Source organism: Eptesicus fuscus, chromosome 14 (genome assembly GCF_027574615.1).
Source record: "Eptesicus fuscus isolate TK198812 chromosome 14, DD_ASM_mEF_20220401, whole genome shotgun sequence".
NCBI classification, from domain to species: Eukaryota; Metazoa; Chordata; class Mammalia; order Chiroptera; family Vespertilionidae; genus Eptesicus; species Eptesicus fuscus.
The window spans coordinates 13,059,976-13,087,112 of NC_072486.1; the positions used below are offsets into that span (position 1 = coordinate 13,059,976).

Sequence of the window (27,137 nt, forward strand, 5' to 3'; positions counted from 1 at the left end):
CGGACTATAGTTTAAAAAAAAACCATGAACAAATTCCTATGCACACTGCACATATCTTATTTTGAAGTAAAAAAACAAAACGGCAAAAACACCCGCATGCGGCCCGCGGGCCGTAGTTTGAGGACGCCTGGCTTAAATCTTCCTGATGGTAAAAGCAAGGCCCAAGCTCATCCTTTCACTGGTAAAGTCACCTGAATACTAATCAACAATAAGGAAAACTTCCCCCTTTCGGAATTGGCCTTGGCTTCCTTTAGCCCCAGGAAAAGGTAATCTTTCTAGAAACAGAGGGCAGAGCAGCCACTTCTGCCATCTCCCAGCCCCTCAGCTGAGGCTGTGTCAGAAAAGTCACTTGTTTTCATCAGAGGAAGGGCTTTTTCTTGTTAGTAACCGTGGGCATTCAGCTTTCTTCCGTTAGTAACAGTGGGCACTCTGCACTGTATTTAAACCCAATCTTGTTTTTAACAAATGATATTTAGGAAAGAAGATAAACATAATTAGTAAATCATGTTGAGAGGCAGAAAGTGATTTTTACTTAAAACTCTCACTACTCATACCACTTTCTTTGGGAGAGTTTAATACCAAGTACTACTTATTCCCCTCCCCCGCACTGATTTTTAGAGAGTGGGGGAGGGAGGGAGGAAGGTAAGAGAGAGAAAGAGAGAGAGATACATCAATGTGAGAGAGAAACATTGATTGGTTGCTTCGCACATATGCCCGGACCAGGGCCAGGGATAGAACCTGCAATCCAGGTACATGCCCTTGACCCAGAATTGAACCTGTGACCCTTGGAGGGCAGGGGGGGGGTATGTGGAGGGAGAGAGAGAGAGAGAGAGAGAGAGAGAACAACGCTCTAACCACTTAGCAACACTGGCCAGGGAGCCATTTATTTTCAAAGGCAAAAAATGACAGAAACCTGTTTGAGGAGAAAAAAGAACAAACTACATTAATATATCAAACACTCCCACCCCACCCCTTGCAACTTCTGCCTGCTTTCCTCTTCTCGGTGTGCCTTTGCCTGGAAGCTAAGAGAAGGGCATTTGTGGCTAAATGTTCTTAGTTCCCAGTAAGCCCTGTTTGCGTTCTTTACCTTTTTTAATAATCAGGTTCAGAAGCAGACCAAAGAAATAGCTGCCTCTTTATTATATGGGCCAGTAATAATGGATAATGCTAAACACAAAGAGGATTTCCATTCACTTTTCACCTCACCTCCCACGGGAGGTCAATCCAGGCTGAGGACCAGTGCATGAACCATCCCAGAGGAAGCAGAAAGGTGGATCCAGAGCTTCTGCAATTTAAAATGCTCGCAAGTCAACAGCCAAGCTCTGGGAAAATAGCTTGAAGTTGTTAAGGCTCTGCCAGTTAGCATTTTAGAAAACACAGAGAGATAATCTTAGACACAGCGAAGTCACTATTAAGACAATGGCAGGCGTCTTAAAATTAAAATCACCGAATGATCCATTGGTAAAACATAAAGAGGTTAAAAGGAGCAAAACAATAGACCAAGAGTGTGGTCTTGCATACCATTTTCTCTAGCCTCTAGGAAGTGGAAAATGAAATATTTTGGTCCCAGAAAGTCCCTAACCTAAACCTGGCAAATAAAATCTTAGCACCAGAGAACTGCCGGAGGTGAGCTGAAAGTGCCCTGAATCCCATGGTGCGTGCGGAAAATGGCCTTGAGGGTAGACTGAGAAGACTCTGTTCACCCTGCAGAATATGCACGCGTTTGTCCCTACCTTCCCTTTCTATCAAATGTGAGAGACACCATGTGGCAGGTTCAGCCACAAGCTCCCAAATCCCATACCCTGGTGCTTCCAACTAACTCCCCAGGAATTGATTCGTGTCCCATCACCCCCAACCCCAGCCATCCTTGGCCATCAGCCTGAGTGAGGGGACTGCCCCCAAAGCCTGACAGCCCAATGCATCAAATGTGACCGTCTTTGCAGACTCTGCACATTGCTGACCCCTTGAGGACAAAGTGAGGAGTGGACAGAGAAGCATTTCTCTCTTGGGTCAGAGGAGTTGCTAGGTTCCAGGGACTAGATGATGGGAGTAAAGGGAATCCTTGCATTTACTCATGCCTAGTAAGACCTGGCAGTCAAGAGCACGGACTCGAGACAGACCTCTCTGGGTGTGAATCTCTGCTATGCAGTCTCTAAGGTGTGACGGTAGCCCCCGTTTCCAGCTTCTCTGTACCACATTCCCTCACTAACCGAACCTACCTCACAAAGTCTTGAAGATTAAATGAGATATCGAAGAGCACAGCACAGGACAGAGCCTGAGTAGATGCTCAATAATTGTTATTATAACAATCCCATGACATGGGAGACATTATTAAAAACAAATTCTCCAAACCCCTCTTGCTCTAAATCCATCCTCCTGGAACACTTTCCTGTTTTGAAAAGTTTTAATTTAATATGCAAGACATAGCCCTTGCTCCAGGAGGCAGGGCCAGAGGCCTTCCTTACCTGGCTGAGGTCCCCGAGCTGTGCCCTCCAGCCACAGCCATCAGTCAAGGCTTTCAGACTCCCAGTTCAAATGTGAAGAAAAGAATAAAGGTACTTTTCCCCTCCGTTTCAAATTCATGAAAATGACAAACAAGCAAGCAAACAAAACAAACACATTTATATCAAAATTAAGCATAACCTAATGTTATGTGTAAATTCCTAAGCACTGGTGGTTCAAAATGTTTCATTTCCTCAAGCCCTGATATCCTATCTACCATAGCACCTCCCCCCCCACTACCACCAACCTAAAAAGACTCCTCACAATCATGGTTTATTTCTTTGCCTAAAAAAATCGGTAGATACTAAAGATAGTGTGAATGGGTGATGATGTAAGCACCCAAGAAAGTTAAATGAAAAATAATGGTTTATTCACATGAATGATGCTGCTAATCAACACTTAGAAGCAATGTGGAGTTACACTTGACCTAGTAAGGCCTCACTGGAGATCCTAAACTCACTCAGAAAAAAGTGTTTAAGAGATGTTGGCATTGGTAAAATCTAAAACACTCTTAATTTTTTTTTAAATCTTTATGGCTTAACTGCCTTATTTTAATATACACAAATATTACTGATTCATTTTAAATCAAAAACTGTAAGTTGACAAACTTGATCTGATTAAGCACAAGTCTGACCACTGACCAATCCCCTCCCAGCTCTCTAATCCAATTATGGATTAGCCACTGTACAATCTGTTCCCAGTCTTTTTCCGACTATGCAGTATGCGTCTGGCCTGCTGCTCATGACCTTAAACCAGGTTTGAGGATGATCATCTAGCATAACATAAGAGGAAGAGGACAGGCCTTAGACTTGTTCCACACGTAGGTCTAAATCTTTTGTCTGTAACCAAAATGCCTAACTGAGTGAAAGATGATTATCAACTGTGACATAGCCAGAGCAACAGAATAATGGTGAAAGTAATGTAAAGAAGTTCATGATAGGTTGCACAAAAAGAACGTATAGTGTAATTTTTAAAATATAAAGGTATAGATGTACAAAGCAGAAAGTGTAGAATGGTTTAGTAACTCACTTTAACAAATATTCATCAGGCACCTATGCTGTGTCAGACACGTTGTATATGCCCACGTTTTACAGTGAATGAAATGAAGTTCTTGCGTTCCTGGAGCTCATATTCTAAGAAGCATCAGGAAAAAAAATTAATATACAATTTAATGTTATATATACCACAACTGTGAAAAAAAGGAAAAAGGGTAAGAAGAATGTTAGAGGTATGCCATTTTAGGCAGGTGGTCAAAAACAACTTCCCTTAAGAAGTACCATTTGAGCCCTAACCGGTTTGGCTCAGTGGATAGAGCGTCGGCCTGCAGACTGAAAGGTCCCAGGTTCGATTCCGGTTAAGGGCATGTACCTTGGTTGCGGGCACATCTCCAGTGGGGGGTGTGCAGGAGGCAGCTGATCGGTGTTTCTCTCTCATCGATGTTTCTAACTCTCTATCCCTCTCCCTTCCTCTCTGTAAAAAATCAATAAAATATATTTAGAAAAAAAATTAAAAAAAAAAAAAAAAGAAGAAGTACCATTTGAGCATCTGAATGTGAGGGAGGGAACCATGAAGCTATCTGGGAATAAGAGTTACAAATGGAGAAATATGAAGTTTGAAGCTGCTGATGCAAAAACATGTTTGGTATGCCCTAGGAAGAAAAAGTCAACGTGGCTGGAGAGGAATTAAGGAGGAGGAGGTTGGTACAAGGTTACAAGACAATCAGGAGCGAATTAGGCTTTTGAGGCCACAGTGAGAATGCTTGGATTTTAAGTAGCAATGAGAAGTTAATGAAGAGTGTCAGAAGGGGAAATCAGATTCACATTTATATACTAAAATGTCAACAGCAGTTATCCCTGGGTAAAAAAAATTTTGGATTTTTTCCCCACATTTTGCTTTTCCGTATATCCTAATTTTCACTTTCAGTTATTTCTCTTCTCTCCCTATCTCTTGAGCTCTCGCAAAAGATGAACCCTACCATTCCTCCAACCAAAGGAATGGTAGAGATTTCAAGTATTAAAAAATAGTTTCAATTAACTCCTTTGTTTTTGTCTCTTTCAATATATCATGTCCCCTTTTTAGATAAACATTTCTCTAAAAAAAAAGGGAAAACATTGTAACTACACTGAAAGCATGCAGCTCCAAGTGGTGTAAAAAGAACTTGGTTTGCCTTTAAGCGTAAGGTGCAAGTCAGAGGCTCCTCTGTAAGCTGTTAACACTTCAGGTTTCAGAGAAATAATTAAATGAGCTGAGGCAGATTCTCTAAATCAAAATATGGAAGAATATGGTTATCATTAAAAAGACAGACTTGAGCTCTGGCCAGGTGGCTCAGTTGGTTGGAGCATGGTCCCATACACCAAAAGATTATGGGTTTGATTCCCGGTCAGGGCCCATACCTGAGTTGCGGGTTCAATCCCAGGTAAGGGTGCATGCAGGAGGCAGCTGGTCGATGTTTCTCTCTCACATCAATGTTTCCCTCTATATTCCTTCCTCTCTCTCTAAAATCAATAAAAACATATCTTTGGGTGAGGATTAAAAAAAAAGAGAGAGAGACAGACTTAAGCCTTTATAATCTACTTAATCAAGCCAAGTACCTAGGTGTTTTTTGAAAGACAAATGAGACCCAAGTTATCATCATCAACTATGTAAAATGTTTAAATTGCTTTTTAAAGTAAACTCAAAGATACTCTGAAATAAATTTGAAAGTTTTTAGTATCTTTAGTGATGTCTTACGTGCTAATAACCAATGAAGATTAACTGAGATATAAATACTAAGGCATGACTTACAAAAACTTAATAAACTTCAACTTGAGGGTACGAAACCTAGGAAACTGCCTTCGATCACAGTCCTCAGACTTGTTCCTATGACCCTTGCACTGTCTCTCCTATCCTAAACAAGACAGCCATCCACTTCCCTCTTCTGAAAAAGTTATCTCAAGTTGGTGGAACAAACCCAAATTTTCTAAGATTCCTTTTAATCATTAAGCAGTTATTAAATGCACAATCACCAGTAAAGAACAAAACTTATGATAACACTTTATAAGTACAAATAATACATTTTATTTCATCCCTGAAAACAAAAAACAAAAATAAAATGTCCACATCTAATAAGAAAGACAGAACAATTATTCCAAACTTCACTTGGCAATGGTATATAATTCATTTCTTCACATAGAGTACAGAGAAAGTTTGGAAAGCTCCCTTTCATGAAATTTTTTTCATACTTATTTTAATTATTGCTACTATGTGTGGTAGCATATTGCAATAATGAACAATGTAATATCCAAAACTAAATTCAATATAGTCTAAATCTAGAAGCTAGCTGCACTTGGCAGTTATTATAGAGAATAAATACTATGAAATATAGGGCACCATATGGCAATTAAATCTGCTACAAGGGACATTTAAATAAAGGTGTCCTTTGCTCTATGCTAGAATTACCCAAGATTAGGATCTTCTGTGCTATATACATTAACTGTTTTCCTGAAAGAAGAGTCAATCTTCATAATTTAAATTATATCTTAAATGTTTTTAATTATCTTAAGTGGTCATTACATAAAATGAACATCTAATGTATCTATTATACAAATCCAAAATTTCATAAAGCAGGATACTCTTATATAATGTTAACATTTTCCAAGCAATTTAATGTAGCACAAATACCTTTATACATCTATGCATCTGGCTAAAGTCTTTGAGAGCCCCAGTCTCACGAATATCTCCATCTCCCTTCCCCTGCCAACATAAAGGCAAAATTATCCAAATATGGAAATAATGTGCTTCCCTGACAGCATAGACACTCAACGGGTTAAACTTTTAATACTTATTTTTATCTCATCATAAAAATATCATTTGTTTTCAGAATACATTAAGAAAATGTTACATATGAGATTTGAAATTACTATCTTAATGTTCTTTAATTGTCCCAATGTTAATAGGTTACAGACAGTGGCTACTACCCATTTCAAGAATATTCTCATACAAATGTAATTTTTAAAAATATACAATAATTAACCTTCAGTTATTCTGAAGGATAGTGCAAATGAAGACATTCTTTGGGTCATGATTTCAAAACATTATTTTCAACATTATACTTCCTTGCTCTGCTCATAATCTGAGTAACAAAATATAGTACTGGAAATAAGCACACTTTTTAATAGTATCAGTCTAAGTTTATATATATTGAGAACAAATGACAGAATGATTCAATAACAATATTCTTCACTTGTCTGAAAAACATGTTATATATTTAAATAAATATTTTCTAGAAATGAAGCCATGTCTTTCAGTGTTTTTATTTCAGCTTGACCTCAAACACAAAAGGTTTGCATAAAGATCACCTATCTGCATACCACATCAACCATGTTACCAAATTCCCTTTAAGGATACAGTTCAGCATTGAAGAGCCTTGCCTGAAAGCAAACTAATAACTTTTAAAAATGTATATACAGAATGAGAGTTCCATGATTCCAGCATATTCCTTGAAAATGCAGAGTATGTGCAAAGTATTACTCTATCCTAGCCAGCGGTGTAAAGCTTTTCTGTCCTCGGATCTAACCCAGGGGATGCAGCAGCACAAGGTGATCTTTAACTGTTATCTAATGTTGCCGAATGCATTGACCCTTTTGTTCGTGGTTACTGGCACCAGATTCCCACTGGTACCATTGGTAGTGTTGGTTGCTGAGCCGTTCACAACAATATAGTCAACTTTGTTCTCTAGTTTCACCAACCGCTGTAAAATGTCATCCAAAAGGACAGCAATTGTTCTTTTTAGATCCGCTAGGGGGGGGGAAATCAAAATAAACCATATTAAACAGTAGCATTAATATTTGTGTTTTCATAGTTTGAGGGGAAAAGTGAGTATTATTAAGTCATCTGAAAGAAAATATACTAGAGAGAAAGCACTCAGACCACAAATAGAAAAGGCCTAATTATTGTAATCAATAGCATCAGAGCTTCTTAAGGGAATTTCAGTGTTATAAATATGGGGGGAACTCTCACTTTTCCAGTGCAATAAAACAGATTTAAAGTCTGGTTAAAAAGTTAATCCCACCCAGCCAGTGTGGCTCAATGGTGAGGGTCGACCTATGAACCAGGAGGTCATGGTTTGATTCCTGGTCAGGGCACATGCCCAGGTTGCAGGCTCAATCCTCAGTAGTGGGCATGCAGGAGGCAGCCAATCGATGTTTCTTTCTCATAATTGATATTTCTATCTCTCTCTCCCTCTTCCTTCCTCTCTGAAATCAATAAAAATATATATTTTTAAAACACACAGTTTATAAAATATCAGGTGTAGAGGGTCTCATTTTTGCTTTTAAAACTGAGTTGTTATACAAAGCTGGGCAGCGTAGCATAGACAGCTCTACTTTTCAAAATATCACAGTTATTTTGCTCAAGTAGAATGAATTTTGTTTTCAAGTATTTCTCTTGTTCCAGAAGAATTGCTTCTTCATTGTTGGACTGAGCAGAATGCAAAACAATATAACCTGCATCTACATCTGCCACAAGTACACCACTCTCAATTTATGCCAACTCCTTCAACTCTAGTCACCTACATTTGACCCTCATCACTTCATAAAAAAACATCAAAAGAGGGAGAAGAAAAAATGGTAAGTGTCTAGGGCATTCCCAGATAAAGATGGTAAACTGAACAAAGGCATTTAACCTCTGATGACTCTGAATACACCACCAAACAATTAAGGTGTTTTTTTCTCTTTTTCTGTTTTAAACCCAGGAGGCCAAAGATAACAAGAGGAGACAATAGCAACAAAAATCCAGAAGCTGAAAAGCAGATGAGCACTAACTGACTTAGCAGACCTGAAAACGTTGGATCTTAAAAGAGGAAAAATACCAAGAAGTAATTTGATTTTCTCCTCCGAACCCCACCCTAAAAGGCCCAGTACCAAGTACCAATAAAAACAAGGGTAAAGAAGGAATTAAAACAGGACTAGCCCTAGCCGGTTTGGCTCAGTGTATAGAGCAGTGATGGCGAACCTATAACACGCGTGTCAGCACTGACACGCGTAGCCATTTCTGATGACACGTGGCCGCATACCGAGGATGAAACATTTGCTGCTCCTGAGGATGAAACATTTGTGACTAGAGTCTTAGAGTTAGTTTTTTCCTCAAAGTGACACACTACCCGAGTTATGCTCAGTTTTTTGGGGAATTTTGACACACCAAGCTCAAAAGGTTGCCCATCACTGGTATAGAGTGTCGGCCTGTGTACTCAGGGGTCCCGGGTTTGATTCCGGTCAAGGGCACATGCCCGAGTTGTGGGCTCAGTCCCCAGTAGGGGGCATGCAGGAGGCAGCCAATCAATGATTCCCTCTCATCATTGATGTTTCTATCTCTCACTTCCTCTCTGAAATCAATAAAAATATATTTATTTTTAAAAACAGGACTAGATGAACATTTATAAAGCAATTTGATTCCTAAAGTCTTTATACCACTCCAAAACTGGGCAAAACAATATAGCCCCTCCCCATTGCAAAAAATCTCATGTATGTTCTGAGGCTAGTAAGCAGGTGAGGACCTGGGGACCACACTGAACACTGGGGCGTAGCGGAAGTTTACACAGTAAGTGCTGAGGCTACCCCTTCTCCCCGGTCTTTTCCTCTCACTCAGGTCCCAGAACACTTGGGAGACCTATACTCTTTCTCTAGGGAATGTGACTAGGTCAAGAGGGAAAACCTAAATACACTAAGATTCGGGATTCCCCAAAGAATACAATACATTGTATAATAAAGAATTAGCTGGCCTTTATCACGGATTCCTGGGAGGTAGCTCTAAACACTTGCAATTTCCTGAGTGGTAAAGAGATTTGTTACTCATGGTGGGCCCCTGTGACTACACCTGATAGTTAATATTAATAAGATGTCTCAGAGCCCTCACTGGTTTGGTTCGGTAAATAGAGCGTCAGCCTGCGGACTAAAGGGTCCCGGGTTCAATTCTGGTCAAGGGCATATACCCGGGTTGCAGGCTCAATCCCCAGTTGGGGGTGTGCAGGAGCAGCCGATCAATGAGTCTCTCTCATCATTGATGTTTCTATGTCTCTCTCTCCCATCTACTCTGAAATCAATAAAAATATATTTTAAAAAAGAATTAGACATAATACTACAAAATATTAATAATTATTAAAGTGATGGATATATGAATATATTATTTCTTTTTCAGTACAATTGAATTTTTCATAATAAAAAGCGAAGAAAACATTATTTGTAAAGTAATAAGTAGAGTTAGACTTGCACTAAGTAGAGTTAGACTTCCATGACTATCTTTATTTTGTTTCTTTTTCCATGACTATCTTTAAATCGGGATAGGTTCAAGAGGAGAAAACTAGAAATAGTCTACATTAACTTACCATATCCTGCCATCGAAGCGCCATTCTCAACATCCATTGTGTTCTTATTTTCCTCTGCTAGAGCTTTAACGTATCTTTTGCTTAAATCTAGTATTTGTTCGCGTAACTTGACACTGCTTTGATGTCTTGGTTGTTGAAAAGTATAGTGCAGTAACATCAATCCCCAAATGAATCCAAATACAAGCAACAGTAAACTCAATTTCTGGGACATATTTTTTCTGGAGATTGCAAAAATCATTTCTCCTGAAGCAAACAGACTAAGCTGTAAAGTGGTAACTAGAGGCAAGCCACCAATCAAGATTTTTGAAGGGGAAAAATATTCCCTCCTCCTCCTCCTCCTCTGCTAATATGGTATATTCTTCATCTTGAACAAGATTGCCTCCAACTCTCAATTTCCTCTGTAAAACTGAGAAGAAAAAAGGCCATTAGTCATAACCTGTATCAGTAACAGAATAAACAATGACAGATTTAAGAAGAATTTCTATAAATAGTTTTAATTTGGAACTATATCATCTTCTTTGCCAACTTTCTCCACTACTCAGCAAACTTTCAGATCTTTATCAGTTTCCTTTACATAGCTCTTCAAAAATTTAAAACAGAAATGTCGATTCATTGAAAATATCTCTTTAAAATACCATCATAATCATAAAATTCTAGAATGACTTCTTGTCATTTGTAGCTAAAATTATGAATGTAAGATTTATAGGAGATTTCAGTCTATTCAAAACAGGTCACCAATCTAAATGTCCAAAAACTATTCCTCCTGCTCGTTAAAAAAAAAAAAAAAAAGTAGCCGAAGCCGGTTTGGCTCAGTGGATAGAGCATTGGCCTGCGGACTCAGGGGTCCCGGGTTCGGTTCCGGTCAAGGGCACGTGCCTTGGTTGCGGGCACATCCCTAGTGGGGGGTGTGCAGGGGGCGGCTGATCGATGTTTCTCTCTCATCGATGTTTCTGGCTCTCTGTCCCTCTCTCTTCCTCTCTGTAAAAAATCAATAAAATATATTTTTTAAAAAAAAGTAGATGCCAAACTTAAAGTTAGAAATGAGGAAAAATAAAACACTGGAAAATCAAAATACCTGTCTGACTTAAAAAAAACACACTACAGCCGAAACCAGTTTGGCTCAGTGGATAAAGCGTCGGTCTGCGGACTGAAGGGTCCCAGGTTCGATTCCGGTCGCATGTGCATTGGTTGCGGGCACATCCCCAGTGGGGGGTGTGCAGGAGGCAGCTGGTCGATGTATCTCTCTCATCGATGTTTCTAGCTCTCTATCCCTCTCCCTTTCTCTCTGTGAAAAATAAATAAAATATATTTTTTTAAAAAAAACACTACAATATAAGTAAGTGTGCCAATATTTGAAAATGTCACTAGAAGATATTACTAATGGCAATTAGAGAATCTTAAGAAGCATTAATCCTAAGATTAAAAATAAGTCATAATAAATGAATTCTGCAATGTAGCAGGATACAAAATTAACGCCCAGAAATATATGGCATTTTTATACACCATTTACAATCCCATTTACCATTGTACCAAAAAAATTAAGATACCTAGGAATAAACTTAACTAAGGAGGTAAAAGACCTGTACTGGGAAAACTACAGGACACTGAAAAAAAGAGATAGAGGAAGACATAAACAGATGGAAGAACATACCATGTTCATGGATTGGTAGAATCAATATCATTAAAATGTCCATACTAACCAAAGCAATCTATAGATTCAATGTACTCCCCATTAAAATACCATCAGCATATTTCACAGACCTAGAAAGAACTCTCCAAAAATTCATCTGGAATAAAAAAAGACCCTGAATATCAGCTGCAGCAATCCTGAGAAAGAAGAACAAAGTAGATGGGATCTCAGTACCAGATTTCAAGCTGTACTACAAAGCCACTGGTCTCAAAACTGCCTGGTACTGGCACAAGAACAGACATATAAACCAATGGAATAGAATAGAGAACCCAGAAATCGACCCAAACCACTATGCTCAATTAATATTTGACAAAGGACGCAAGAGCATACAATGGAGTCAAGACAGTCTCTTCAATAAATGATGTTGGGAAAATTGAACAGATACATGCAAAAAAAAAAATGAAACTAGACCACCAACTTACACCATACACAAAAATAAACTCAAAATGGATAAAGGACTTAGACATAGGATGGGAAACCATAAAAATCTTAAAGGAATCCACAGGCAGCAAAATCTCAGACATACGCCGAAGCAATTTCTTCACCAATACCGCTCCTAGGGCAATGGAAACTAAAGAGAAAATAAACAAATGGGACATCAAAATAAAAAGCTTCTGCACAGCAAAAGAAACCATCAGCAAAACAACAAGAAAGCCCACTGCATGGGAGAACATATTTACCAATGTTATCTCCAATAAGGGTTTAATCTCCAACATTTACAGGCAACTCATACAACTTTAAAGGAAAATAAACAATCCAATAAAAAAATGGGCAACGGACCTAAATAGACACCTTTCGAAAGAGGACATACAGAAGGCCAAGAGACATATGAAAACATGCTCAAACTCACTAATCATCTGAGAGATGCAAATCAAAATGACAATGCGGTACCATCTCACACCTGTCAGAATGGCTATCATCAACAAATCAACACATGACAAGTGCTGGCAAGGATGCAGAGAAAAAGGAACCCTCGTGCACTGCTGGTGGGAATGCAGACTGGTGCAGCCACTGTGGAGAACAGTGTGGAGTTTCCTCAAAAAACTAAAAATGGAACTTCCATTTGACCCAGTGATCCCACTTCTAGGAATATATCCCAAGAAACTAGAAACACCAATCAGAAAGGATACATGCACCCCTATGTTCATAGCAGCACAATTTATCATAGCTAAGATTTGGAAATAGCCTAAGTGCCCATCAGCAGATGAGTGGATTAAAGAACTGTGGTACATCTACACAATGGAATACTATGCTACTGTAAAAAGGAAGGAACTCCTACCATTTGCAACAGCATGGATGGACCTGGAGAGCATTATGCTAAGCGAAATAAGTCAGTCAGAACAACATAAACTGATGGACAAAAACAGATCCAGAGACAGAGAAGCATCAATCAGACCATCAAACCTCAGAGGGAAGGCAAGGGAGGGTGGGAGGAAGGGGGAGAGATCAACCAAAGGACTTGTATGCATGCATATAAGCCTAACCAATGGACACAGACACTAGAGGGTGAGGGCACGAGCAGGCGGGTGGGGGGGGCCATGGGGGAAAAAAGACACATATGTAATACCTTAATCAATAAAAAATTTTAAAAAGAAAATAATAATAAGTTCTAAGTTTATACATCTAAGTTTAACACTTGCCAGAAATAATGACAAGTGTTAAAGCAGGTTAATTTTTAAAAATATTTTCAAATTTACAATTCTAAATTTTAAATGATACAGGTATGTGTTTTTATAATTTAAAGAAAAGGTTATACTTTAATTTTTTTAAAAAAAGAGAAAGGTGATGATAATTACGGCATCTAGAAAAACCTGAAGAGTAATAGCTTGTATGAATCACCAAAGTCTCTAGTGAAGAAAATTCTTCAAGGGCTGGGGAGAGGATGAAGAAGGTAAAGGGGTTCAAATACGTAGACGGTGACAGAAGGAAACCACACTTCGGGTGGTGAGCATACACATGATGTGTTATAGAATTGTACACTTGAAACTTGTATAATGTTCTAACCAATGCTACCCCAATAAATTTAATTTTTAAATGTATTTAAATTAAATTTATATAATTTATGTAATATTTAATTATGCTTAATGGAGTATAGTCTTTAGGTAGAAATATACCTGGAGTCAAAAAATACATGTCACAGCTTAACAGATATTTACTGAGGCAGTATATACTAGGTACTAGGGCAGTGATGGCGAACCTATGACACGCGTGTCAGCACTGACACGCGTAGCCATTTCTGATGACACGCGGCCGCTGAGGTTTATTAAATACAATTATATGTAACAATTACACATTTATGTTATTTAAGCTATAAATATCGCGAAATAATGTTTTTTCCCTCAAAGTGACACGCTACCCGAGTTATGCTCAGTTTTTTGGCGAAGTTTGACACACCAAGCTCAAAAGGTTGCCCATCACTGTACTAGGGGAAACTATGTTCTTGCCTTAGAAACTTATTTCTTAGCATAAGTGCTTTCACGCTGTTTTTTAAATAATGAAAATAAGCCTGGCCGGTGTGGCTCAGTGGTTGAGCATCAACCTATGCACCAGGAGGTCACAGGTTCGTTTCCCAGTCAGGGAGCATGCAGGAGGCAACTGATCAATGTTGATGTTTCTATCTCTCTCTCTCTCTCTCTCTCTCTCTCTTCTTCTATGAAATCAATAAAATACATTTTTTTTTAAAGAATTAAGCTCTAGCCAGTTTGGCTCAGTAGATAGAGTGTTGGCCTGTGAACCCTTCAGTCCCGGGTTCAATTCCGGTCAAGGGCATGTACCTTGGTTGCAGGCTCCTCCCTGGCCCAGGCCCTCGTCAGGGCACATGCAGGAAGCAACCAATCGATGTGTTTCTCTCACATCGATATTTCTCTCTGTCTCTCTCTCTTCCACTCTCTCTAAAATCAATGTAAAAATATCCTTGGGTGAGGATTAAAAAAATAAATAAATAACATTAAAAAAGTTTGTTTGGAAGTAACCCATTGTTATTAATATATGTTATTTGCTTTAAAAAAGAATTAATTAATTAATTACCAGTCCTAAAAGATGACCTAACATCACGATGGTGATGAGAACAGTTCATCTTCCAAATAGCCCAAAATGAGACTAGCGTATCTGTTTAAATGCTATCTTAGTCAAAATAATTTCAAAACCTCATTAGCTTACTCTAACCCATGTTCATCTTCTAACTCTCATGGCACATTACTTTATACCAACTGATTTTACACATGGTGTCATCCAATCACATGTGAGCCCTGTCTCCTTAAGTCTCAGGTCCCTTAAGGGTAACATGCCCTACACTGCTGCCACAAATCCCACAGAGGCTGGTGAACCATCAGCAGAGATGCCTTATAGTTCACTTTGAACACATCCCGGAGCCTAACCCCACCTCCTCCCAAGCAGCAATATAACTTCCCTGCAATGCTTTTTGGGTGTGAAGGGGCAGAGGAGACAGAAATTTTGAGATAAAACTAAAGTATTTTCAATTATCCATTTCTAGGTTGGAAGAACCTGGGAAGAAATCTAATCCAATTCCCTCATCTTTCAGATGAAGAAACTAACCCCCAGAAATGTTAAGTGTCTTGCCTAAAATGACACAATCAGTTTGTGGGAAAAAATGTACTGGTCCAAAACACAGGTCCTAATTCACTATTAGGTTTTTCTCTATACCACACTACTTCCCTTGCCTCCACTGAATGAGTAGTAACATTAAGTGAAGCTTGTTATTCTTTGCTTTAAAAGAATATAACCAGAAGCCCTAACCGGTTTGGCTCAGTGGATAGTGCATCGGCCTTCGGACTCAAGGGTCCCAGGTTCGATTCCGGTCAAGAGCATGTACCTTGGTTGCAGGCACATCCCCAGTAGGGGGTGTGCAGGAGGCAGCTGGTTGATGTTTCTCTCTCATCGATGTTTCTAAGTCTATCCCTCTCCCTTCCTCTCTATAAAAAATCAATAAAATATATATTTTTTTAAAAAGAATATAACCAGAAAATAGTAATGGCAGTTTAGAGCAATGACCTCAAAATTCTTAAGATATATAACTTGTGCTATTCATTCAATTATCTAGTTGGCACATTTAAGTTTCAAATATGCTTTATTCACATAAATCAAAGTATTACAAAGTTGCTACAAAAAGGATTTAAGCAATCTTAGACCTTTGTGTTTTTTTACATAGGCAAAATACGACAATAGAAAAGATATGAAGTAAAACAAAGATAAATACAGGGTCTTCTGGATGTAGACAACTTCACCATGACCAGCAAACACACTAAGAAGAAAGAACACGTTTTCAAAAAAAGAACTTGGGGAGAAGGAACTGAGGGGAGGATGCATAAAGGCCTAGGCTCAAGCACAGCCTTTACCACATGCAGTTTCATTTAAAGCATGAAAGAACTTGGTTTATTCATTCATTTTGCTCACTTGTTCACTCACAACATTGATTTAAAGCACCTACTATGTGGCAGAAACTGGAGATGTAAAAGGTGAAACGAGGTAAGACAGGATCCTTGTTCTTCTGGAGAATATGCTTTAGTAGAAGTAGGACAATAAACAAGCAAACACAGAAACAAACTAATTTCAGCCTGTAAATTGCTATGGAGAAAATAAGCAGGACAACGTGAGAACGTCTGGGGAGTCTAGAGGAGGTGTAAGGTCAGGGAAGACCGGAGTTCTGATCTGAGAAAGAAGAGGAAGTACAAAGTCTGGTTCCAATTACCTTTCAACTAAAACTTTTAGAATTCTTTTCTGACCAGAATCTTGGGAGCAGACAGTAAATTCCTTACTCTCACCCTCCTCAGCACAAACCAATGAGAATGAGAGGGATCCCAATCCCCAGCATGGAATGGCCTGTTTGCAGAAATCATCCCAAGTGAACAGAAGAAAGCGTTGTGTTCCCCTTTCTTATGAGAATGACAGTTGCTGTTTGGTAATATACAGGAACAATAATGATTTAATATGGTGATCTTTACACAGAAAAATGTGTTCTTATTGGTGTTTTCTAAGATGAAAGGGGCAGTGGCAAGATGGGGTGTGGAATAAAGTCTAGGTAGCAATCCACTGTCATGTTAATTTATCATTGTTATTAAGCATTTTTAATTTAATGTTTTCAAACTCTAAAATATTCCTTGTTAAAGAACACAAACATGCCGAAACCGGTTTGGCTCAGTGGATAGAGCGTCGGCCTTCGGACTCAAGGGTCCCGGGTTCGATTCCGGTCAAGGCATGTACCTTGGTTGCGGGCACATCCCCAGTAGGGGGTGTGCAAGAGGCAGCTGATCGATGTTTCTCTCTCATCGATGTTTCTGGCTCTCTATCCCTCTCTCTTCCTCTCTGTAAAAAATCAATAAAATATATTAAAAAAAAAAAAAAAGAACACAAACATATCAAAAACAAAGAACCTGGGGAAATTATTTTCCTTATTTTTATATTTATTACTGGACTTAACGTCCCCACTCCAATTTGCAAGACCTGTGGAGATCTGTAAAGCTCCAAAGATCTGGTTTAAGTTTTACTATGTCACTTGCCAAACAGCAAACATCAAACAACTAGATTTTTAAGCAAATTGTCAGTGGTTTCTCCCCAGCCAGGACAAATATATTAATCTAACATTATTACTAAGGACAAATAAAGACAGATAATCAGTGAATATTTAAACTAGAACACTCTCATAAACATAATGTGATGCACAAAGAGAACTGACTACCCAACATCAAACAAAAGGGGAAAATGAGGCATCTAAACTTTCAACCCAGGACTCCAATATTTTCCAAAAACAAGAAACAAAATCAACTTAATAGTTTGCAACTGGCACTTGTTTAAAAAACAAGATAAAATAGAAATCATCAGAGTAGACTTCGCCCACTACAGATTTCATTTTGCAAAACTTTTCTTTCTGTTTACATATAAACTAGAAGCCCGATGCACGAAGATTCGTGCTGGAATGGGCTTTCCTTTCCCTGGCTGCTGGCACCGCCTTTCCAATCCGGCCCAGCCCCTTTCCACTCAGGCCCCAGAGCCGCCTCTTTTCGCTCTGGGAGCCGCCTCTTTCCACTCTGGGCCCTCCTTCCCACGCTGCCAGAGGCCCAGAGAACCGGTGGTGGGGCAGAACGCCTGCATCATCACCATTGCGATGATGCAAGCATCCCGTCCCCATCACTCGGTGGCTTGGTATGCAAATTAACCGCCATCTTTGTTTGGTTAATTTGCATATCACTCCTGATTGGCTGGTGGTGTAGCGGAGGTATGGTCAATTTACATGTTTGTCTATTATTAGGTAAGATATATATTTATATATATCTTTTTCATACACAGGTACACACATGCACACACAGAGCTATACATCTATGGAGTCTTGACATAAAGACTCGTGTTATGGGCTGCAGTCAAAAAATTTAAAAACACTGCATTTCACGCTACCTGTCCTAAAATACTTCCTTGTAGTTTTATGTAAACATTGCAATAGCAACATAAAAAACATTAATGGATGTCTAATCCTATTTTAAAAACCTCTCCTTCAAATCCCATTTCTGCATTTCTTTGGCAATCTGCTTCATAAACCAATATGGCCACAGCTAAAGCAACTACCTTCAGCAATAATATCAGCAACTAGCAAGCAGAGACCCTCTCACTTAGCCAAAGGTACTACACTGCAAGAATCGCTATTAGTCTCCTAAGAAATTTACAGCTAGAGAAGTAGATATTTATTACAAAAAGGAGACAGTATGTTCACCAGAGCTCAGAGGTTCAGAGAGTTCTCTCCAAAAAAGGCTCAGAAACAAGTTCTCCACAGATTTGATCTTGGAATGTAATTTCAGGGGGAAAGGGCATTTCTAAATGTCTTAAATTACTGAAATACTTTCTCTACATAATATTGCCTAAGGTTAATCTCAGGGGGCGAGGGGGGGGGGGAGAATTTAACACAGGACACAGTCTTTCACTCCTAATTAGCTGTAAGATTAAAAATGTGAACTGCCTTAAGAAAAGCTACCCTAAAATTCCAGCTAAGATACAGAAATATCATATCTAAAGATATTAGATCATTTTTATTTTGTTTTTTGCTAATCCTCACCCGAGGATATTTTTCCATTGATTTTTAGGGGAGGTGCAAGAGAGAGGGAAAAACAGAGAGAAACACATTGATTCGTTGTCTCCTGCACGCTCCCCAACCAGGGCCCGGCCAGGGAGGAGCCTGCAACCAAGATACACACCCTTGACCAGAATCGAACCCGGGACCCTTTGGTCCACAGGCCAAATGCTCTATCCACTGAGCCAAACCGGCTAGGGCTAAAGATATTAGATCATTTTTAGATGGCATGTTTGGGAGAGGGGAGAGAAGGCTGTAACACTGAAGAGTGAAAAGATAGAAAAACCTGGGTAAAGGGAGTCAGGGTTAAGAATAGAACATGTTAAGGCAAAAGGGAAACTACTCAGTCACTATGCCATAGTCAAATTTTAATCTAAAATACATTATGCAGCACTGGATATTTCAGTCACAGAGTCTGACCTGCCCACAGCCTCAGCCAATCATGTTTTGTGCCACGTGACCCCACTTCCCCTTCCACAGCTGACTAGACTAGCACTGTGCACCTTTGCCTGAGGCCTTGGACAAAAAGAGGCCCTTAAAGAAAACCAGAATGTTGATTTGAGAGCAGGAGCAAAAGGGAAAAGAATTCAGAAAAAAAAGAAACAAGGAAGTTAGGCTAGGGGATTGACAACCAGAGCTGTAGACAAAGAAGCAGACATAACAGGTAAACTGAGGCTATGAGTAAAAGAAAAGAGGTACAAGCAGTAAGTAAGGAGGAAGGGAACTAAGCCCATGCAGCTCATGAAAGAGATTCCGGTTTGTGGCAGCTTTCTAGATCTGTCACAGGTATTGCCTTCCTCACCGTGGAGATGCACCCTAAGACACAAATAAATGACTAAAAAGGTTTGCATCCTTTTTTTTCCCCACATTAGAAAGAATGTCTAAAAACCCTTCTCGTGGGAAGTCTGAGCTAGGAGAGTCCTTGGAATCAGACCAACGCCCTATTGTAGAGAGGAGGAAATTGAGGACCACAGCGGAACCGAAGGTCACACAGATCGTGACAGAGCTGGACAAGAACCAAGGACTCCTATTCCTGTAGCCATTACCCTCTGTCCTACACTATTCTAAATAACACCAACATGGAAACATTTTTTTTTTCCAAAACAAGTATTTTTACCACGTTTTTAGATGAATCAGCAATCTTTATGTGCATATGCCATCTCCCACAGTTTAAGTTTTCCACTTGCATACTCTCTGGCTCTCTATTATCTTTATGAAATGCAGTCGTTAGATTTCTCCTTTTCTACTGAAAGAAAAATTTTAAATACATCTGTCACTAAAGACATTGCACGGAATATTCATCAGGCCCCACTATAACTGTACATTCAAATAGAGCATCACTCAGGACGTATTTTACCTACTACACAGTAGTGTTCAAACTCAAAATAGTACAAAACTGACATTTTAAATGAAAAAATGTTTTCAACTAAGGACCATAAAGATTTCTTTGAAGAAAAACTCATCACCAATATCAGTAAAATTTAGGAGAAAACAGTGCAAGAACAACTCAAACGAAAGAGGGGCTAATGTGAAATATTTCAAGTCATTTCCTTACAAAATGTATTATTACATTGAATCAATTGTCCTGAGAACAAAAAACTGCAACTTGGAAACACAAATCCCAAAGGGAGGAAATGACTAACCAGTGAGAAAGAACAGAAAGAAGTAAAAAGAAGTTGATACACGGTTGAAAGGATGGTCAAGTTGAAAAGATGGTGAAACCCCTCCTCAGGATTGCAGATGCTTCCTCCGCCAAAACACTTAAGCTGCTCTAAAGGATCCCGCAAAGGACAAAGCAGGGGAGGGGGGGGTGAAGGAGTCCTCGTGTGTATGTCCAAAGCTGATCCACAGAAAAGCAGAGTCATCAATTTCCTAAGAACATTCTCAGCCATCTTAAAACAGTGTAAATTGCGACAGCATGTTTTTAAAAATTCTTTGCTTGGGTTTAAGGTGCACAAGGCCTAAAGTGAAGAACACTACAGTGATAGTGATTAAAGAAAGAAAAACACAAAATTCACAAATCCAGAGGCTACTTCAGCGTAGCTAATGAAAGTATCATATTCAAAAGATTTATTTTTTGTTAAATAAAGAATTAGTGGCATTGTAAGTATACTACTTCTCACCCTAATAACTTAAAGGTGTGCAGTTTATTGCCATTTGGTGATTGATGAGAAAGCTCAGGCCTCAGGATTGGAACCCAGGCTGTCTGAGCCACACTTTTGAGAGTAGGTAGTTTCAGTTCCTCCTTACCGCTCACCCAGGAGTTGAGTTTTGTAGAGGAAGCTAAAAAGGGGCATTTGAGCCCTAGCTGGTTTCGCTCAGTGGATAGAGCCTGGGCCCTCGCACTGAAGGGTCCTGGGTTCCATTCTGGTCAAAGGCAAGTACCTTGGTTGCAGGCTGCCGGGACTCGTGCTGGGGGCAACCAATAGGTGTGAAACACATGGATGTTCCTCTCTGTCTCTCCCCCTCCTTCCACTCTCTCTAAAAAAATAAATGGGAAAATATCCTCAGGTGAGGAGTAACAAAAAAAAAATAATAAAAATTATTTGTGACAGTTTAAGGAGGGGGGCGCACTTGACTTTATCTCTCCAAGTTGTGGAAGCAAAAGGGGCCACACACTACACCGGAGAAGCTCGGGGGAAGCCTGCATTGCAAAGTTCAAACTCAGCGACCTGAAGTAACCACATAGGATGGCCTGAAATTAAAACTTCCTAACTAAAAGGAAAAGTTCAAACTCAGCGACCTGAAGTAACCACATAGGATGGTCTGAAATTAAAACTTCTAGCCCTGACCGGTTTGGCTCAGTGGATAGAGCTTGGCCTGCGGACTGAAAGGTTCGATTCCGGTCAAGGGCATGTACCTTGTTACGGGCACATCCCCAGTGGGGAGTGTGCAGGAGGCAGCTGAGATGTTTCTCTCTCATTGATGTTTCTATCTCTATTCCTCTCCCTTCCTCTCTGACAAAAAAAAAAAAACTTCCTAACTAAAAGCAAGGGTAGTCCTGTCCTAGGCTGCTATCCTCCCTGACAAAGATCAATCTTTCCCTTACCTGAGCCTGTCCATGGTCTTTTTGCATCTACTGTATTACATACCTTTGGAATGTCATGGTAATTTCCTTTTTTTCCAGACCCCTCAGGGCACCATCACTGCATCAGAGTACAGACCACAGAACCCTTCGCTGTTATTGTTATCTGTGGTTTTACCTATCCCATACCACCAATATAAAAGTACGTGTTTACCCACTTTACTTTTTTCCCAATCTCAGATCTCACTGCTTTGCTGTCTCCCATCTCCCTAACCTATCACCAATGGATTTCAGGTAACCCCCTTAGGTTTTAAGCCTTTGATTCTGATATGTAAAATAAGTGGCAAAACTGCCATTGCCCTGAGCATTTTACCAATCTGTTGAGATTTTGCTCCCGGACAATTAACCTCCGTGTGGCTCAAATAAACTCAAAAAACTTCTTACAGATTTGAACGTTTCTAACCTCGACAAAGTGGAACAGAGCCGAGCTGTCAAAACACAGAAAAAGAAGTGAGCGCGGCTGCAGCGCCCGCTCCATCGCTGCAGCTCAGGTCCGCGCACCCCCGCGCCGGCGGCCGCGGGACCCAGCCTGCCCCGCTCGGATCACGCAGCCAGAGCCACGCTCGGTGCTCCGCGCTGTCAGACCCGGAGGGGCAGGGACAAAGAGCCGTCTACCCGCCTTCCCCACCCCGACCCCCCGCCGCCGCCGCCGCCGCCGGTCCCCAAGCCAGGTCGCCTCGGACGCCCAGCAGCAGCGGCCGGGGGGCGGCGGGGGGCGGGGCACAACGGAGCAGGGGCGGCCGCGGCCGGAGGGGTTCCGCGACCGACGCGGGCCGAGCCGGCTGGGACGCCTCCGCCCCGGCTTCCCTCTGCCCCTTCCCCATTACCTTGCCAGTGGGCTTCTTGTCACCGTCGCCGCCGCCGCCGCCAACAGGCTCCTGGGCGGCGCAGCGAAAGCCGATTAGAGGGCGCCAGCTGCGTCCCGCGCTGGTGAAGCAGCCTCCAGGTCGGGATGAAGAAAGGACGCGACCGGGAATCGGCGACGAGGCTGGTTCCCAGCTTGTGGAGATTCTACTCTGCTGGTCCCTCGCACTCCGCTTCCGCTCCGCCTCCCGGGCCCTTCCCCCTCTTCGGAGGCGAGCGGCGCGCGGCATTGTGGGAGTTGTAGTCCCAGAAAGCAGAAGAGGCGGCACGTGCCCTGAGCCCTCAGGCACCGACTTCGGGTCAGGAGGACGCCGTTGCGTGGCAACCGGAGGGCCGGCCCGCTCCTTCTTCCGGATTGGAAGAAGATTTATCAAGGCGTACTCTGCCTTTCTCTCTGCAGACGCTGGGAAAGGAGTGTGGGCTTCTTACTCCTGACCCTGCAGCAAGGAACCAACAATTCCAAAGCTGTTGGTCTGAGGCAAAAGGACTTTGTAGTGATTAAAGCGACCTACAGCCCGGCGGCCTGGCTCAGTGGTTGAGCTTCCACCTAGGAACCTGACCGGGTTGTGCGCTCCATCCCCAGTGTGGGGTGTGCAGGAGGCAGCCCATCAATGATTCCCTTGCATCATTGATGTTGCTCTCCCTCTCCCTTCCTCTGAAATCAATAAAAAATAAAAAAATTTTTTAAGTGAGCTACATATATTGTCCCTGAATGTCCTTAGCCAGTGGAGTAAGGCAAGAAAAGTAAAAGGTTTACTAGGAAGAAACAAAACTGTTATTCTTCACAGGTGATAAAATTATGTGTGGGGCAAATGCAAAAGAATCTACAGATGAATCGTTAAAATTAATAAATTTAACAGGGTTAATAAATCTTATTTGTTTTTTTGTTAATCTTCATCCGAGGCTATTTTTTCCATTGCTTTTTAGAGAGAGTAGAAGGTAGGAAGAGAGACAGAAAAAGAGAAAAAGCAATGTGTGAGGGGGAGACATCATTTGGTTGCTGCACGTCCGGAGCCTGCAACCCATCAGTCCTCAGGCCGAGGCTCCAACCACTGAGCCAATCCGACTAGGACTAAATATGATTTCTTTAAAAATCAGTATTTCGCCCAGCCAGCGTGGCTCAGTGGTTGAACATCGACGTAGAATCAGTAGGTCATAATTCAATTCCGGGTCTGGGCATATGCCGGGTTGTAGACTCATCCCCAATATGGCGCCTGCAGGAGGCAGCCAATCAATGATTTTCTCTCATCACTGATGTTTCTATCTCTCTCTCCCTCTACCTTCCTGTCTGAAATCAATAAAAAAATAAAAAAGATACCACGTACAATAGCTAAAAACAAATATCAAATACCTCGGAATAAAGCAAAGAAATGCAAAACCTGTATGAAGAAAACATTTTTTGAAACATTGAAGAAGACCTGAACAAATAAGAGATAATAATAGGTTCACAGATTGAAAACATCAATACTGAAAGATGTCAAGTCTTCCTAAATTTATCTGTAAATCCAGTGCAATTCCACATAAAATCTCAGTAGGTTTGTGTGTGTGTGACAGAAAAATTTAACAAGTCAATTTAAAATTTTATGAAAGAGCAAACACAATCATTAATGAGGAAGAGTAGTAAAAGAAAGTGAAAAGAAGGAAGACAGATATCAAGCTTTATTATAGAGCCCTAATAATTAAGGCAGTGTGTTAGTGGTTCAAAGATAGACAAATATACCAATGGAAACGAATAAAGAGTCCAGAAGATCTCACCCATACTTGGAAATGTGATTTATGTTGCCATGGTGATGATGCAGAGCAATGTCTAAAGAATGGGTTTCAGTAATTGGTGCTAAGACAAATAGATTTCCATTTGGAAGAAAAAAATTAAAATGAGCTTTTTAAATTACACACAAAAATCAATCCCAGGTGGATAATACTCAGAATTTTTGTTGTTGTTGTTAATCCTCTCCTGAGGATATTTTTCCATTGATTTTTAGAGAGAGTGAAAAGGAGGGTGAGGGAGAGACATCAATGTGAGAGAGACACATCAATTGGTTGCCTCCCACACACACACACCAACTAAACCTGAGGATCAAGCTTGCAATGGAGGTACGTGCCCTTGACCAGAAGGGACCCTTCAGTCTGCAGGCTGACAATCTATCCAGTGAGCCAAACCAGCTAAGGCAATACTCATAAATTTGAAAGGCAAAACAATAAAGCTTAGAAGATACAATTGGAGCATATGTTCATGACCTCAAGAGTAGGGGACAGACTTTTAAACTAATCCAAAAAGCACTATATAGTAGAAGTAATGATAAATATGAATACATTAATATTTAAGAGTTACTTTGATCAAATGACACCATTAAAAGAGTTAAAGAGCAAGCCTCAGAGTTGAATAAAAAATCTACAGCATTATTGCTGTACACCTTAAACTTATACAGAGCTCTATGTCAATTATCTCTCAATAAACCTGAAAAAAATGTATAGCATGTATAACTAAGAATATATAAAGAACCACAAACATAAGGAAAATATTTGAACAGGCACATCACTGAGGAAGAAATCCAAATAACCAGTAAACATTAAAAAGTATCAACCTCATATGAAAACAGGTAAATTAAAATGATAGTAAGGCAATACTATGCAACCAACAGAATGGCTAAAATGAAAAAGACTCACAATTACAAGTGCTGACCGAAGAGTGGAGCAATGGGAATTTTCACTTTACTGTAGCGAGAGTATATTAATAGAGCAGTTTGAAAATTGTTTGGCCTTATATACTAACTAGAGGCCCAGTGCATGGATTCGTGCACCGGTGGGGTCCCTCAGCCTGGCCTGCACCCTCTCGTAATCCAGGACCCCTCGGGGGTTGTCGGACTGCCGGTTTCGGCCTGATCCCTGCAATCGGGCCAAAACCAGCAGTCCAACATCCCCTGAGGGATGTAGTAGTGTGCGAAGTGGCAGGCAGCTTCGGAGGAGTGAGCTTTGATGGTCAATTGAGATACTATATAAAGAAAATGAGGGAAGAAGTGAGAAAGAAAAGGAAGGATAAAAAACACAAAAGAAAGACTGAACCTATTGTCACTTAAATAGGGAATATAGTCAATAGTGTTGTAATGATGGTATGATGCCAGGTGGGTACTAGAAATATTGGGGAACACTTTGTAAAGTATATGATTGTCTAACCACTATTCTGTAACTAATATAAAACCTGAAACCAATACAAAATAATGTTGAATGTTAAGAAATGAAAATTGGAGTGAAATATTTATAAATTTCAAAGTTTAAATAAAAGCTGTAAAGGAAGAAGGGAGAATAAAAAGTGTTTTTCATTTTGCCACTTCATTAAAAAGACAGTTGTCTTTATGTGGTGCTTTTATACTTTTCTAAGTCATTATCTCATTTTAATTTCCGGGCAACTTAAAGACAAGATAAGTATTTCCTCCACTATTCAAAGAAAGGAAATCTTGGTGTCTGGTCCTAATGATTCAATCGTCAAGCCCTTATTGTACAGCAGGGTTAGTAAAATTTTCTGTGCAGGGTCATATCTATACTAATAAAAGCCTTGGGGGTGATCAGGCCAGCAGGGGAGGGTATTTGGGGGCAATCAGGCCTGCAGAGGAGCAGTTAGGGGTCAATCAGGCCAGCAAGGAAGCAGTTAGGGGGCAATCAGGCAGGTAGGTGAGCGGTTAGGAGCCAGCAGTCCCGGATTGTGAGAAGGATGTCCAACTGCAGGATTAGGCCTGATGCCACAGGAATCGGGCCTAATCCTGCGGTTGGACATCCCCCGAGGGGTCCCATATTAGAGAGGGTGCAAGCTGGGCTGAGGGACACCCTCCCCAGTGCACGAATTTCGTGCACCGGGCCTCTAGTAGTTGTATAATGGAATATAACAAAATGAACAAACTACATACAATATAGATGAGTCTTAAAAATCTAATGTTTATTCCATTTTTAAATTTGTTATTGATTGATTTGAGAGAGAAACATTGATGTGTTATTCCACTTATTTATGCATTCATTGGTTGTTTCTTGTACATGTTCTGATCAGGGATCCAACCCACAACCTTGGCATATCGGGAACAATGCTCTAACCAACTGAGCTAACCAGCCAGGGCTATTCCATTTTTATAAAGTTCAAAAAACATGAATAAGGAATGCATGCTTAGGTGTTAAAACTGTAAAAAGCAAGGAAATAGTTACCATAAAAAGGTTAATGGCTACCTCTAAGAAGGAGAGGGGATTGAGACTGGGAAGAAGCAGTGGGTTGGAATTCTACAAATCTCTTATTTCTTGATATGGATAGTAGTTATACTGTTGTGGGTTCTACAATAATTCGTTGGACTGTATATTTATTATTTATACACTTTTCCAGGCATGTGTTATGTTTCCCAATATAAAAACAAAAGAGCATAAGTCTGGAGTCAGATTGCATTTTTTTTTCCCAATTCTAGGCCCTACAGGGAAAAGTCTGCGTGGTAGCAGAGCACAAAGGAAAAGAGACAAAGGCCAAGTGCACAAAGCATGAGAAATCTGGGTGCAGATCACCTGCGACGTCTAAGGCAGCAGCACT

The 27,137-nt window shown here is 40.4% G+C and overlaps 1 protein-coding gene across 1 annotated transcript; it reads right to left on the reverse strand.

Annotated features, from left to right (window-relative positions):
* Positions 1–6,778: 6,778 nt before the first annotated feature.
* Positions 6,779–22,788, reverse strand: CCDC126 (coiled-coil domain containing 126). The gene is made up of 3 exons (XM_028155645.2): positions 22,540–22,788; positions 9,863–10,268; positions 6,779–7,278 (listed from the first exon to the last, which is right to left on the reverse strand). Exons 2-3 carry the CDS (start codon positions 10,098–10,100, stop codon positions 7,094–7,096), a joined length of 423 nt encoding a protein of 140 aa, XP_028011446.1. The 5' UTR covers positions 10,101–10,268; positions 22,540–22,788; the 3' UTR covers positions 6,779–7,093.
* Between the last annotated feature and the right edge of the window lie 4,349 nt (positions 22,789–27,137).

Excerpts from the sequence above, each read along its gene's own strand:
- CCDC126 (XM_028155645.2), bottom strand. The coding sequence starts at position 10,100 with ATGATTTTTGCAATCTCCAGAAAAAATATGTCCCAGAAATTGAGTTTA. Across the intron at positions 7,279-9,862 it reads CGCTTCGATGGCAGGATATG|CGGATCTAAAAAGAACAATT; the intron begins GTAAGTTAATGT and ends CCCCCCCCCTAG.